This window comes from Rhinopithecus bieti, unplaced genomic scaffold, assembly GCF_001698545.2.
Source record: "Rhinopithecus bieti isolate Rb0 unplaced genomic scaffold, ASM169854v2 scaffold_947, whole genome shotgun sequence".
NCBI classification, from domain to species: Eukaryota; Metazoa; Chordata; class Mammalia; order Primates; family Cercopithecidae; genus Rhinopithecus; species Rhinopithecus bieti.
Window position 1 is genome coordinate 4,193,216 of NW_016803664.1, and position 15,890 is coordinate 4,209,105.

The window sequence follows — 15,890 nt, forward strand, 5'->3', positions numbered from 1 at the left end:
TTGATCTCCTGACCTCGTGATCCGCCTGCCTCGGCTTCCCAAATTGCTGGGATTACAGGCGTGAGCCACCGCGCCTGGCATCTGGTGTGTATTTGCTCATGCATTCTTCTTTACACATATAGTTTTCCTTTCTTGCTTTTATAAAATGGCACTGGTGGACATATATATATATATTTGGTGGGGAGGGAGGGATAGGGTCTCCCTCAGTCGCCAGGGCTGGAGTGCAGTGGCAAGGTAACAACTCACTGCAGCTTCCACCTCCTGGGTTCAAGAAGAGATCCTCCTGGCTCAGCCTCCCGAGTAGCTGGGACTACAGGCGCTTGCTACCCTGCCCCACTAATTTTTATTTATTTATTTATTTTTTGGGGGGGGTTGGGACGGAGTCTCGCTCTGTCACCCAGACTGGAGTGCAGTGGTGCAATCTCGGCTCACTGCAAGCTCCGCCTCCTGGGTTCAGGCCATTCTCCTGCCTCAGCCTCCAGAGTAGCTGGGACTACAGGCGCCCGCCACCACGCCTGGCTAATTTTTTGTATTTTGGTAGAGACGGGGTTTCACCGTGTTAGCCAGGGTGGTCTCGATCTCCTGACCTCGTGATCCGCCCGCCTCGGCCTCCCAAAGTGCTGGGATTACAGGCGTGAGCCACTGCGCCCGGCCTACTAATTTTTATTTTTTGTAGAGATGGGGTCTTCCTGTGTTGCTCAGGCTGGCCTCAAACTCCTGGGCTCAAGCAATCCTCCTGCTTCAACTTCCCAAAGTGCTGGGATTACAGGTGTGAGCCACTGCACCCGGCCTAGTGAGCATATTTTTAAGGTGTATGTCAATTAGTGTGGAACACTGATGGAATGAACATAGCAATAATTAGAACTGCCACTCACGGAGCACATACTAGGTGTCGGGCACTGGGCACCAAGCATTGTTGACAGACGCTTTATTTTTTGTTTTGAGTGCTTACTGGGTACTAGACTTTTCAGTAAATATTAATCACCTACTATGCTATTCTACCAAGTGCTTATGAACAAGTGTGCAGCGCCTATTCTGCGCCAGCCTTTCGCTTGCATCTCATTTAAACGTGAAAATAAGGAGTAACCTCTATGCTCTGCCCAGCGTGGGGGCGCGGGTCCGAGCAAGGGGTGCACACCTGAGTAGGGACAGGACCGGGGAGGCGGCGTCCTCTTCCCTGGCGTGCTGCAGAGCCAGGGCTACCCTGAATGGCCAGGCGGAGAAGGGGCCCGGCAGAGGTCAGGCTGAGGGCAAGCGGCAGCAAAGGGCCAGGCGGAGGTCCAGGCCACCCCGGTGGCAGGATCCGCGGAGCAGTGGGCGGGGCGGCAGGCGGGGCCTGTATTGTCCGCTCCGCGGGGCATGCCGGGAGCCCCGCCCCCAACATGGCGTCTCACTGACAGTTGGCTGCCGAGCGGCAGAGGCGGATCCTGCTCCTGAGGGCGGCGGCGGCGGCGGCGGCGGCTGCGGGGCCGGGGTCTCCCGGGCCGGGGTCGGGGGGGGATGGCGACTCGGACCGCCTAGGGCGGAGCTGCACGGGCGAGGCTGCAAGCGGGTCGCCGCTGGCGGGCGCGGCGGCCGCTGCCATGGACTGGTGATCGCGGCTGCTGCTGCTCCGTCTCCGCCGTCCGGGCGTCTGCTCCTCAGCTCCAAGCCCTCAGCCGGGGCCATGGGCTCGTCGGCGGCCGCGGCGGCGGCGGCGGCGGCGGCCGCTGACTCGGCACAGTGGCTCTCGGTGAAGGAGGAGACCATCTTCCTGCACGACGGGCTGATCCGGGTCACCGACCTGGCCGAGTTGCCCAGCGAGATCCTCGGGGCCCCGGAGGCCGCCGACACCGACCTGGAGGTGAGCGAGGCGGCCCCCGGCCCCCGCCATCGGACTGGCCCACTCGCCCGGCGCCCCCGGGTCGGGCCCCTTCCTCGCCCCAGCCGTGGGCCTCGCCTCCCAGGGGCTGCCGAGGCAGGTGTGTGTGGGCGCGGGGCGGGCAGGTGGGGGCCGCGGCCGCAGGTCTGCAGACCGCCCGCCCCGCTCTCCCTCCCTCCCTCCTCGGGGCCTGGCGCCCGCTGGGGATTTCATTTGTGGTTTTCTTTTGAGCGTTCCGACACCCGGCATTTTATTAGACTAGCGCCCGGCTCGGCCTTCATGCCCCTGAGGAGCCGCCGCCACCACCCGGGCCTCCCTCCCCTCCCCCACGGGCTCCCTGGACCCACTTCCAGGGCACACTCAGGTTGCTTAGCTTTGGGAACATTTTTATTTTAACACTGTGCACCCTCCCACCCTTTTCTTCCCTAGTTCTGTGTTTTTTTTTCTTTTTTCCGGGAGAGGGTAGTGGCAGCTGCGGGTCCGCGGTGGGCAATCCAGCAACTTCTCTGTGTTGTGTCTGGGATGGATTGACACGGGGCCTTTGTCAGGGAAGCGGGCGGTGTGGACAGCGAGAGGGATGCTCCAGCGGCCCTCCGTGCGCTCTCGGCAAAGGGTCACTGGCGCGTTAGGCCGCAGGGCCTTTTTGTGTGTCCGGGGGTCGCCGAGCATCCCGGATTCAGAGCTGTGTGTGGCAGGTGCAACAGCAGATCTCATCAGTTGAGCTGCTTGGCCTTGGGGGCAGAAGGGAACCAAACGTGCTTGGTTGGTGGGAACTTTCCATCGACTTCACTTGGGTTCGTATTCGCCTAGAGGTGGGAATACTGGCAGTGGCGTTTCATGGAGGCCAGCGGATGCTGACACTGCACCCCCTCTACTTCGTGGGATGACATTTTGATGTGTAGGTAGCATGGGGTGTCATCAAATTCTTACTGCCGTATGGAGAGCTTTCTGGGGTAGGCGCAGAGAGGATGGCCTATCTTCTGGCTATAAACGGAATGCGAGGAATCTTTTGTGTTTTGCGGTTTTGCATGCAGTTTGGCTTTACGCACAACGAACATTTATAGAAATGAATTAAAAGCCATTACTGTGTGTTTCTGGAAACGGCAGTGATCAGATCGCATTGGCCGAGACATTTGGACGTGCTTGAGATGCGAATACGTTCCTCTGTATTTTTGTGTCTGGATTTGCGGTTGCTTCACTTCCGTTGTGAACTCTTAATTGACTTATTTTACAATCTAGTCACCAAAAAGAGGAGGATATGGTTGGTAGGGAATTCCTAACATGGAATCATCGTTTTATTGTGTCTCATTTGGGCCTGTTCTATAAAAAGCAAGGTGTGTCTGAGTGTCTTATCTGCCTGAAAACTCAAGGGGTATTATGCTATGATAGTGGAATCTTTTAATTGGCTGTGTTGTGTGTGAAAGGTGGGAAGTGGATGCTCTTTGTTTCTTTCTTTTCTTTTTTTTTTACCCCCAGACCGAGTCTTGCTCTGTCGCCCAGGCTGGAGTGCAGTGGCGCGATCTCAGCTCACTGCAACCTCCGCCTCCCGGATTCAAGTGATTCTCCTGCCTGTGCCTCCCGAGTAGCTGGGATTACAGGCGTGCCCCACCACGCCCGGCTAATTTTTGTATTTTTAGTAGAGACAGGGTTTCACCATGTTGGCCAGGCTGGTTTCGAACTCCTGACCTCAAGTGATCTGCCCGCCTTGGCTTCCCAAAGTGCTGAGATTACAGGCATGAGCCACTGTGCCGTGCCTATGCTCTTTGTTTCTTAAAGACTAATCCAAGTTCACAGAACCAAAATTTATATATATGTCATTTATGTAATTTATTTATTTTTAGGATTAGAAAGAGTAGGATTAAAGTATCTGTGCTGTTAAGTTGGTTTTCCTAAAATGTTTGTAAATGTATTGCATGAATTTGTCAGTTATTTCTACAGAAGAATGGTTTTAAAAGGAAAGAACCTCTCTGGCCTGCTAGATTTTGTTTTTTTTAATTGCTTTTTAAATTTATGGTCTGATTTCTCAGAAACTAGTATGTGTATGGGTGATACACTGGTAGCAGTGCATAACTTTTTTCATTCTTTCCATGTTATACAGGCTCCATGGTCTCAGGAGAAATAGCTAAGAATATTTTTGTGGCTATTAGATTTGTGTTTGGGTGTATTCATATATATATATATATAATCTTTTTGTTTGTTTGTTTGTTTGTTTTTGAGACAGAGTCTCTCTCTGTTGCCCAGGCTAGAGTGTAGTGGCTTGATCTAGATCTCAGCTCACTGCAACCTCTGCCTCCCGGCTTGAAGCAATTTTCCTGCCGCAGCTTCCCAAGTAGCTGGGATTACAGGCATGCACCACTATGCTGGGCTAATTTTTGTATTTTTTAGTAGAGACAAGGTTTTGTCACGTTGGCCAGGCAGGTCTCGAACTCCTGACCTCAGGTGATCCGCCTGCCTCGGCCTCCCAAAGTGCTGGGATTACAGGCATGAGCCACCACTCCTGGTACATATTTAATTACTTAATAATGTTGATTAAATGTATCCTACATGTCAGGCATTATTTTATTAAATTCTCAAAAGAGCCTAACAGTTGGAAATATTGCACTCATTGTACAGATGAAGGAAGTGCAGAGTAAGTATTCAACTTGCTCAAGAGCACATAAAGAGCTTGCACATTAACCTAGTTCTGTTCACTGCATATCTGCTCCTCATCATAATACTTTATTGCTTCCATGCATGTATAGTATTTGTATTTGCAATGTTTTAAATTTCATAACTGGCTACAGAAGGAAGAATCTCTATTTTCTTTAGTAACTGTTTCTTTTTCATATTTGAGGAAGATTCGTGGTTTATTAATTTTTAAAAAGCTATCTTTTGAAATACCACCACATCCATGAAATACAGTCTTCCAAGCCTCTCCTTCCAGTGGACATCTGAGTGAATAATAGCCATTTTCCACAGAGTTTTATAATATATAGAATCCTTTAGTTAACACTTTTGGATTATGAGGGACGGGACTCACTGCAGAAGAGTGCAATAGTCTTAGAATTTTAGAGCAAGAAGAGACTTTAGAGATAATACTTTCCCTCATTTTAGAACAAAGTTCTCTGAGATCAGGAGATCTCAGAGATCAGGAGATGAGGTTATGGCTTAGTCACTATAGCGTAGCTAGTTGTGGCAGGGCAACGACTAGACCCTGGCTTTTCTGTGTTTGGATTCTAGTGTTCTGTTCACCCTGTCAGCACTGCTCGAAGTCAATCTAAAGAAAGAATCCCTCCTGAGAAGCAGATCAACATTAACTTAGTATTTTAATTTAAGCAGATCCAGAGTATTTGAATTAAAATTTTTCTTCCCAGTAAGTTCCCTCCCACCTTCCCTCCCTCCATCCCTTCCTTCCTTCCTTCCTTCCCTTCCTCCCTCCCTCCCTTCCTTCCTTCCTTCTTTTTAAGACCGAGTTTCATTCTTGTTGCCCAGGCTGGAGTGCAGTGATGCGATCTTGGCTCACTGCAACCTCCACCTCCCAGGTTCAAGCGATTCTTCTGCCTCAGCCTTCCAATTAGCTGGAATTACAGGTATGTGCCACCATGCCCAGCTAATTTTGTATATTTAGTAGAGACTTGGTTTCACCAGGCTGGTCTCGAACTGAACTCAAGTGATCTGCCTTCCTTAGCCTCCCAAAGTGCTGAGATTATAGGCGTGAGCCACTGCAACCAGCCTCTTTTTTTTTTTTTTAAGCAATAAATAATGTTTAATCAACTAATTCATTCAACAAGTATTGCTGGAATTTAGAGTGAGCTGGGCCAACTGTCCTGGATGTTGGGGATATAGCAGTGGATAAAATAAAATCCTTGTCCTCAAAAAGCTTATAATTTATTGGGATGATACAGACAATGACAAATATGTAACATGACATAGAGGCAAATGATAAGTGCTAAAGAGAAAAGTATAGCTCAGTAAAAAGATGGAGAGCATTGGAAAGAGGGCTCTGGTTTTTTGTTTTAATTTTTTTATTAGAGATGGGGCCTTGCTATATTGTCCAGGCTGATCTTGAATTCCTCCTGGCCTCAAGTGATCCTCCCAGAGTGCTTAGTATGAGTCACTGCACACAGCCAACTGTCCTGTTTTATTTTATTTTATTTTTAATTATTTATTTTTGAGACAGAGATTCTCACTGTTTCCCAGGCTGGAGTGCAGTGGTGCCATCTCTGTTCACTGCAGCCTCCACCTCCTGAGTTCAGGTGACTCTCCGGCCTCAGCCCCCTGAGGAGCTGGAATTACAGGCACGCACCACCACGCTTTGCTAATTTTTGTATTTTTAGTAGAGATGGGGTTCACCATGTTGGTCAGGCTGGTCTTGAACTCTGGACCTCAGGTGATCCACCCACCTCTGCCTCCTAAAGAGTTGGGATTACAGGCGTCAGGCACCACACCCAGCCTGTCCTGTTTTATATAGGGTGGACATGAAAGGAAAGCCCAGGATGGCTTTTGAGCAGAGACCTGAAGGGAAGGAGGGAGTATACCATATGGCTACCCGGGAAAGAACATCCCATACAGAGACGACAGCAAGAGGCAAGTCCTTGAGAGGGAAGCGTCCTCAGCATATTTGGAGCTCTGAGCCCAGTAAGCTAAAGCGGAAAGGAGAGATAGGGAGCAGGGGATACAGATCAAGTAGATCCTTGTAGGTGAGGGCTTTGGATCTTACTATGAGTGAATTAAGAATGCAGAGTGTAGCCGGGCGTGGTGGCTCACGCCTGTAATCCCAACACTTTGGGAGGCTGAGGTGGGCAGATCACGAGGTCAGGAGATTGAGACCATCCTAGCTAACACAGTGAAACCCCGTCTCTACTAAACATTAAAAACAAAACAAAACAAAAAAATAGCCGGGCGTGGTGGCGGGCGCCTGTAGTCCCAGCTACTGGGGAGGCTGAGGCAGGAGAATGGTGTGAACCCAGGAGGCGGAGCTTGCAGTGAGCCGAGATCCTGCCACTGCACTGCAGCCTGGGTGACAGAGTGAGACTCCATCTCAAAAAAAAAAGAATGCAGAGTGAGTCTTTTTCTTGTCCTTTAAAATAGCCATTTGTTAGAACATGTGGAAAAAGGGAAAGAGAAAAAAAAAAAGAAAAAAATAGCCGTTTGTATTTATTTTAATTTTATGTTACTGGTGGAAAGCAAAAGGCGTATAGAAATTATTATTATTATTTATTTTAGACAAGAGTCTTGCTCTGTTGCCCCGTCTAGGGTGCAATGGCTCGATCTCAGTTCACTGCAACCTCTGCCTCTCAGGTTCAAGGGATTCTCCTGCCTCAGCCTGCCGAGTACCTGGGATTACAGGCGACCCTCACCCAGCTAATTTTTTTTATTTTATTTTAGTAGAGATGGGGTTTCACCATATTGGCCAGGCTGGTCTTGAACTCCTGACCTCAAGTGATCCAATCCAACCGCCTCTACCTCTGAAAGTTTTGGGATTGCAGACGTGAGCCACCATGACCGGCTTAGGAATTTTTAAAAATATATTGAAATAAATATACATTTAAGAGAAATAAAAAAGCAATAACTCAAAAGTAACATCTCAGATGTTATTGCATTTTGCATTGAATTTCATAGAACATTATCCTTTTAAAATAAAGGGAATTTAAGAGGGGAAAAAAAGGAATAGCTTACTTGTGGAAATTCCAAAAGCGTTCTGCTTCCTATCCCATTTTTCTTTACAAACTGCAGTTGGGAACAAGCAGGCATCGTATATAAGAGTGTTGACAGAGAAGCTGATTAACTTACCCAAGGTGGCTAAGATATTTCTTACTCCACAGTTGAGGTTTATTTGAAATTTAAGCTTTTTGGTTAGTGCTTCTCATATTTCATGGTGTTTGCTTGTAAGTACTCCCTCTCCACCCTGCCCAACACCACACAAAAACTTGAACATGAATGTTTAAGTCAGCTTTATTTGTGACTGCCCAAAGCTGGAAACAATCCAAATGTCCGTCAGCAGGTGAATGGATACACAGATGTGGTACATCCATACAGTGGAATATTACTCAGCAACAAAAACAAATGAACCGTTGGTACTCACAACGTGGATTTATGCTGAGTGGAAGAAACCAGACAAACAGGAGTACATACTGTAAGACTCCATTTCTATGAAATTTTGGAAATGCAGACTCATGTGTAGTGGTTGCCTGGGGATAGAGGCGGGCAGGAAATGATGAGAGGGACAGAGTATAAAGGAGCATGAAGAAACTTTTGGGGCGATGGCTATTTCCCTATTTTGATTGTGGTGATGGCTTCACATTTGTATATGTATGTCAAAACTCATTAAATCACACACTTTAAATATGTGCAGTTTACTGTATGGCAACTATATGTTAATTAACAAATGAAACCTAATAAATGCAAAAGGGTTTTTGTTTATTATTTTGTTTTGCCAAAAAAGAAAAGGGGCGTTTGGGTTTGAAGTTGATCAGCTGAAATCGTCAAGGCTTTAAATACTTATCATACACTCAAGTGAAATATTTGAGATGATATTTAGATTTATGTTGATCTATTCTCCTAGGAGGACACTGCTAGCCTATATATCCTTTGTGCAAAATCCTTTGGAAAGTGTTTATGTACTTTCATAGAATTCTAGATTTGGAAGAGTTAATGAATAAGCGAATAAACTACCCTTGTTCACCAGCAGTGTCGATTACCATGCAATTAATGAGCACTGTAATAGGAGTCACTGAATCATGGTGCAGTATTCTCTGAGCTTGGGCAAAAGGCCCAACAGGCTTTCAGGCTTGTCTGGCTCAAGCTGTAAAATGAGAATGAAGTATTTGAGGGCTGTGGGAGACAGTATTGCTTTGAAGTTAAAGTCAGGTTTAAAGAGTCAAACTGGGATCGAAATTCTAGCTCTGCTCCTTGCTTGCTGTGTGACCTTGGGCAAATTCTATACCTTTTTTTAAACATATTTTTCTAGAGACAGGTTCTCTGTTGCTGGCCGGAGAGCAGTGGTGTGATTATAGTTCACTGCAGCCTCACACTCCTGTGCTTTAAGTGGTCTTCCCACCTTAGCCTCCTGAGTAGCTGGGACTACAGGTGTGCTACTAATTTTTAAATGTTTTATAGAGATGGAGTCATGCTGTGTTGTCAGGCTGGTTGTGAACTCCTGGCCTCAAGCAATCCTCCTGTCTCAGTCTCCCAAAGTGCTGGGATTACAGGTGTGAGCCACTGCGCCTGGCCTAATTCCATAACTTCAGAAATCCCTAGTTACTTTTTTTTTTTTTTTTGAGACAGAGTCTCGTTCTGTCGCCCAGGCTGGAGTGAAATAGCATGATCGCAGCTCACTGCAACCTTTGCCTCCCAGGTTGAAGTGGTTCTCCTGCCTCAGCCTCCCGAGTAGCTGGGATTACAGGCTTGCATCACCATGCCTGGCTAATTTTGTATTTTTAGCAGACATGGGGTTTTACCATGTTGGCCAGGCTGGTCTGGAACTCCTGACCTTTGGTGATCCACCCGCCTCAGCCTCCCAAAGTGCTGGGATTATATGTGTGAGCCACCGTGCCCAGCCCCTAGTTACTTCTTCTGGTGCATCTTCTTAGTCATCATTGTCACTATCTCTACCACTACCACGACAACAGCGCCAGCATATTGAGTGGCACATTCTGTGCTAAGTACTTCACATCCATTATTTTATTTAATCCTCACAAAAAACATGAGGTTGGTACTGGATTATCTTTATTTTTATTGTTTTTGTTTGTTTTTTGTTTTGTTTTGTTTGTTTGTTTTGAAATGGAGTCTTACTCTGTCGCCCAGGCTGGAGTGCAATGGCGTGATCTTGGCTTACTGCAACCTCCGCCTCCTAGGTTCAAGTGATTCTCCTGCCTCAGCCTCCCAAGTAACTGGGATTACAGGCCCGTGCCACCACGCCCGGCTATTTTTTGTATTTTTAGTAGAGACAGGGTTTCACCATGTTGGCCAGGCTAACTCCTGACCTCAAGTGATCCACCCTCCTCGGCCTCCCAAGTGTGGGGATTCCAGGTGTGAGCCACCGTGCCCAGCCTAGAATTATCTTTATTTTATAAAAGAGGAAACTGGCACAGACAAAGGTTAAGTAACTTGACAAAGGTCAGATAGTTAGTGGCAAAGCTAAAACTGAAAGAGATCTGTCTGATTCCAGCCCTGAGTCCATATTCTTGAACTATTGTTACACTATCATCATCTATAAGAGTGGGAATAATGATAGGGCTAATGTCAGAATTAAAAAGATGGAGGTGGCCAGATATGGTATCATGCCTGTAATCTCATTACTATGGGAGGGGCAAGGAGTGGGTTGGAGTTCAAGACTCCAACTATCTATCATTTCTATGGGAGGGGCAAGGAGTGGGTTGGACAACATGGCAAAACTCTGTCCCTACAAAAAAATACAATAAAATTAGCTGGGCATGGTGGCATGCACTTGTAGTCCCAGCTACTCAGGAGGCTGAGGCTGAAAAATCACTTGAGCCCAGGAGGCAAAGGTTGTAGTGAGCCAAGATTGTGTCACTGCACTCCAGCCTGGGTGACAGAGCCAGACCCTGTCTCAAAAAGAAAAAAAAAAAAATAATAAGATGGATGTGGGCTGAGTGTGGTGGCTCATGCCTGTAATTCCAGCACTTGAGAGGCCAAGGCAGGAGAATTGATTGAGGCCAGGAGTTCAAGACCAGCCTGGGCAACATAGCAAGATCCCATCTCTACAAAACATTTTAAAATTAGCTGGGCATGGTTGGCTACTTGGGAGGCTGAGGTGGGAGGATCACTTGAGTCCAGGAGCTGGAAGAGGCAGTAAGCTATGATTGTGCCACGGTACTCCAGCCTGCATGACAGAGTGATATCCTGACACCAAAATATTAAAAAAAAAAAAAATGTGATTATGTTTAAAGTGTATATTGACTCTCTTTATAAGGTGCTATGTTGCTTGGAAGTTATTTTATTCATATTCAACCAGCTGCCTATTGTATTTGAAAGCAAAACTATCCCATCAACATAATTTTTTCTATAGTAGTGGAATAGTTTTTTGTTTGTTTTTTTGGTGATCCCTGCGGAATTTTTTTTTTTTTTGAGACGGACCTTCGCTCTCATTGCCCAGGCTGGAGTGCAATGGCGCAATCTCGGCTCACCACAACCTCCACCTCCCGGGTTTTAGCGATTCTCTTGCCTCAGCCTCCCTAGTAGCTGGGATTACAGGCATATGCCACCACGCCTGGCTCATTTTGTAGTTTTGGTAGACACAGGGTTTCTCCATGTTGGTCAGTCTGGTCTCAAACTCCTGACCTCAGGTGACTTGCTTGCCTCAGCCTCCCAAAGTGTTGGGATTACAGGTGTGAGCCACTGTATCCTGCTGGAATTTTCTTTCCTTTTTTTTTTTCTTTTTGATATGGAATTTCTCTCTCGTTGCCCAGGCTGTAGTGCAATGGCATGATCTCAGCTCACTAAAACCTCTACCTCTTGGGTTCAAGCGATTCTTCTGCCTTGGCCTCCGGAGTAGCTGAGATTACAGGCATGTGCCACCATGCCGAGATAACTTTGTATTTTTAGAAGAGACAGGGTTTCACTATGTTGGTCAGGCTGCTCTTGAACTCCTGACCTCAGGTGGTCCACCCACCTCGGCCTCCCAGAGTGCTGGGATTACAGGTGTGAGCCACTGTGCCTGGCTGGAATTTTCTTCCTTCCCAATTAGTTTGCAATATGGCTAGGCAGATGAAATGATAGATAGTCTCTGTTTCAGTTTTTCTCCAATAGCAAGACCCTAAGGTCTTGATAAATAAATCAGCTTTGATTATTATCTGTCCTCTTGGCTTCCATCTTGACTGTCATAAAATACCACCTGTTGGCTCGAGATACTGGGTGGGTGGTCATGCATCTCTTCTTTCCTAGGTCTGAAGGTAACTGTGGTGATAATTATGAAAGGACTGTCAATTGCTGAAAGTGTCCCATGCTTTCGCCTCCCCACCTTTCCCTCTTGTTTTACAAAGTGGTTGTGGGGTGAACACAAGGAGTGTAGTCTGCTTTACAAGATGTTTAGTCAATAGTTGCAGACAAATGTAAATAACAGCAGGTGATCAGCTATGGGACAAATGCATAGTTATTTCAAAAGGAGAGAAGATTGCAGAAATTGTGTAACGATTATTTTGATCCTGCATTTTAAGCACAGCTTACATATCTATTAATTAAAAAAACAACAACAACTATGAGTAGTACATGAATACATTACTGACAAAATGGAAATAACAGGTAAACCTGAAGTCCCTTTTAAGCACCATCTCTAATTTGGATCTTTGTGTCCTTCCTGCCCTGGCTAACTTAGTGACAATTTTTTTCATGTGTATCCTTCAAGACCATTTTAAAATTTTGGTGTGTATATAACACATTCTATTTTTTTCTTTTTTACATAAAGATGTCATACTAGACATATCTTTCTGTAACTTGCTTTTTTTTTTAGACTCAAGGATATGTTTTGATCATTCTATGTCTCCATATATATATCTACCACATTATTTTTAAGTGTTGCACAAGACTCTAGAAATGCCACAGTTTTATTTAGACATTCCCTATTGATGAGTATCTTAGTTTCCTGTTGCCATGCTAACAGATTATCACAAATTTCGTGGCTTAAGGCAGCATGGATTTATTCTTTTACATTTTTGGAAGTCAAAAGTTTGAAATGAGTCTCACTGGGCTAAAAGTCAAGCGTTGGTCGGTCTGGTTCCTTCTGCAGGCTCTAGGGGAGAATCTGTTCCCATGCCTTTTCCACAGCTTCTTGTGGCCACTTGTATTCCTTGGCTTGTTGCTGTTTCCTCCATCTTCAGAGTACGTTACTACAGTCTCTCATCTGTCATCACATCACCTTCTCCTCTGACCCACTCTTCCCGCATCCCTTTTATAAGCACCCTTGTGAGTACATTTAGGGCCCACCCAGATAATACAGGATAATCCCTCCATCTCAAGATCTTTAACTTAATCACATCTGCAAAGTCCCTTTTACCATCTAAGGTCACATTTATAGGTTCCAAGGATTAGTAAGTGGACATTTTGGTGGGCGCCATTATTCAGCTGAGCATGATGGGTATTTTGGTTGTTTTCCGTTTTTCACTCTTAAAAACAGTCCTTCAGTACAGATTCTTGTATGCCTGCTTATGCACACCTGAGATTATTTCTCTAGGGTAAGTGGAATTGCTGGGTCATTGGTGACAAGTTAATTTTAATAGATACTACCAAATTGCCCTCCTGTGTGACTACCAATTTATAGTCCCGGTATTAGTGTTTGATAGGACCTCTTTTCTGCACACCCTTGCAGAGGCCATTTTAGAAGTCGTAAATTTGCTTAATTTGGCTAGGTGAGGTGGCTCACACCTGTAATCCTGGCATTTTGGAAGGCCAAGGCAGGCAGATCACTCGAGGTCAGGAGATTGAGGCCAGCCTGGCCAACATGGTAAAACCCCATCTCTACAAAAAATATTTTAAAAATTAGCTGGGCATGGTGGTGGGCGCCTGTAATCCTAGCTACTTGGGAGGCTGAGGCGGGAGAATTGCTTGCACCTGGGAGGCGGAGGTTGCAGTGAGCCAAGATCGCGCCACTGCACTTCAGCCTGGGTGACAGAGCAAGACTCTGTCTCAAAAAAAAAAAAAAAAAAAAAAAAATCATAGGTTTGCTTAATAAGCCAATGACTTTCGCTCCAAAAGATGCATCCAATAGATGTAATTGGGTACCTAGAAATGCACGCTGAATCTGGTCAGCCAAAAGAAGCCAGAGTTTTCTGTCAGTGCCATCCAGCTCTTTTGACTTCACTTCAGAGCACCTGTCTTGTGGCTTGATAGCCTTCTTGTCCTGGCATAGGCTCATTTTGGTCTGTAATCCAGTTAATACAGACCATGTCCATATATAGGCAGGAGAGAAACGACGACTCCTTACTCCGTGATGGTTTGTGGAGAGTGCCAGAGACCAGCAGGGCAAGGGAGCTACACACAGCGAGAAGAGAAACATTGGCTCCCGAAGTGTGCTCAGAATACACAGCAGTTGTGAGGCAGACTATTTGGACTTAGATCCCCTGAAAATTTTCTCTCTTACATGCTAATATCATGAATGATTCAACATTTTTTTTTACCTATATGAAAATACCTATATTAAGTGGATTGTATTTTATTCTATGTAAAACCTTTTGATTATAAATAAATAATACAGGGATGTTGTTGAAAATAGAGAAAACATCTAAAAGTGTAAGAGAGACAATAAATACCCTGAGATTACACCATTCCACCAGAAAGAAATTTTTTTTTATTATTTGCTTCTTCAGCTCATATTTTTATATAGATAAAATTGGGGTTATATGCTATTTGCAGTTTTGGATCCTGTATTCACTTACTGGGAACATTTTGAATAAGATTTAAAGATATGATTTTTAATGTCTGCATAGTAATTTATGGATATACTATAACTGTCTTCTGTTTCTTCAGATCTGCTATTTTAAAGATAATCTGCTATTTAAAGATAATATCAATTTATAGGAAGCGAAATAATTTTTAGTATTTAAAGTGTTATCTGTTTGATAGAGTTTGGTAAATTATACATTTGTAGTGATTTTTAAAGTATTTCTGTGACTTATTACTGTTAATACTTTATAATTTCAAGGGATTTTAATAGTGCTGTATGAATCCTCTCCCAATAATGTTGAATATTTGCATGGAGCTTGTAGTTTAGAAAGTGCTATTAAGCACATTTGGTGAATAATTAATGTTCCATGATGGGACACTTTGGAGTGGACACATTTGGATCCCTAGCGCTTTTACTAAAACCTGCAGTTGGCTGAATTACTAGGTCAGAGCACAGTGTGTAGCAATTTTAGATTAACAATAAGATGCGTAATTTGCAAAATATTTAATGCAAATTGTAGGTTTAGTAATGCTAATAACTATAGATTCGGCATTCAAGTAGTGGTTTTATACTAACAAAATATTAACATTCAGTTTGTATTTGTAATGGATCTTTTCAGTGTTTACTATATTTGCTTTGTGCTCTGTAGTTTGTGTTACAATTTCAAATGTGTAAAGTCTAATACAATAGATGTAGCTATTTATGGGGCAGAGTTTGCCTTTTTTTTTTTTTGAGACGGAGTCTCCCTCTGTTGCCCAGGCTGGAGTGCAATGGCACGATCTTGGCTCACTGCAACCTCTGCCTCCCAGGTTCAAGCGATTTTCCTGCCTCAGCCTCCCAAGTAACTGGGATTACAGACACGTGCCACCATACCCGGCTAAGTTTTGTATTTTTAGTAGAGACAGGGTTTCACCACGTTGGTCAGTCTGGTCTCCTGACCTCGTGATCCACCCGCCTCGGCCTCCCAGGTTCTGGGATTATAGGAGTGAGCCACCCCGGTGCTCTTTTTTTTTTTTTTTTTTTTTTTTTTTTTTTTTATGCTCGAATACTTAAGAATGTTGGCCAGGTGCATTGGCTCACACCTGTAATCCCACCACTTTGGGAGGCTGAGGTGGGAGGATCATTTGAGCCCAGGAGTTTGAAACCAGCCTGGGTAACATAGGAAGACCCTGTCTCTACAAATAATTTAAAAATTAGCCAAGCATGGTGGCACAAGCCTGTAGGCCCAGCCACTTGGGAGGCTGAGGTGGGAGGATCGCCTGAGCCCTGGGAGGTTAAGGCTGAAGTGAGCTTTGATCGTGCCACTCTACTCCAGCCTGGATGACAGTGAGACCTTGTCTCAGTTAAAAAAAAAAAAAAAGGCCGGGCGCGGTGGCTCAAGCCTGTAATCCCAGCACTTTGGGAGGCCGAGACGGGCGGATCACGAGGTCAGGAGATGGAGACCATCCTGGCTAATATGGTGAAACCCCGTCTCTACTAAAAAATACAAAAAACTAGCCGGGCGACGAGGTGGGCGCCTGTAGTCCCAGCTACTCGGGAGGCTGAGACAGGAGAATGGCGTGAACCCGGGAGGCGGAGCTTGCAGTGAGCTGAGAGCCGGCCACTGCACTCCAGCCTGGGCGGCAGAGCAAGACTCCGTCTCAAAAAAAA

General features: G+C 45.4%; 1 protein-coding gene across 6 annotated transcripts in view; it reads left to right on the forward strand.

Annotated features, from left to right (window-relative positions):
- Nucleotides 1-919: 919 nt before the first annotated feature.
- The window catches only part of HECTD4 (HECT domain E3 ubiquitin protein ligase 4), a 229,395-nt gene continuing 214,424 nt past the window's right edge, over nt 920-15,890 (forward strand). For 4 of the 6 annotated variants that reach the window (XM_017847117.1, XM_017847127.1, XM_017847134.1 and 1 more), the window contains exon 1: nt 1,047-1,843. In XM_017847117.1, the coding sequence (XP_017702606.1) occupies nt 1,667-1,843 (177 nt within the window). In that variant the 5' untranslated portion in view covers nt 1,047-1,666. Of the gene's footprint in view, nt 1,844-15,890 lie in introns of all 6 variants that reach the window. The other 2 variants (XM_017847150.1, XM_017847162.1) reach the window with 2 other exon arrangements.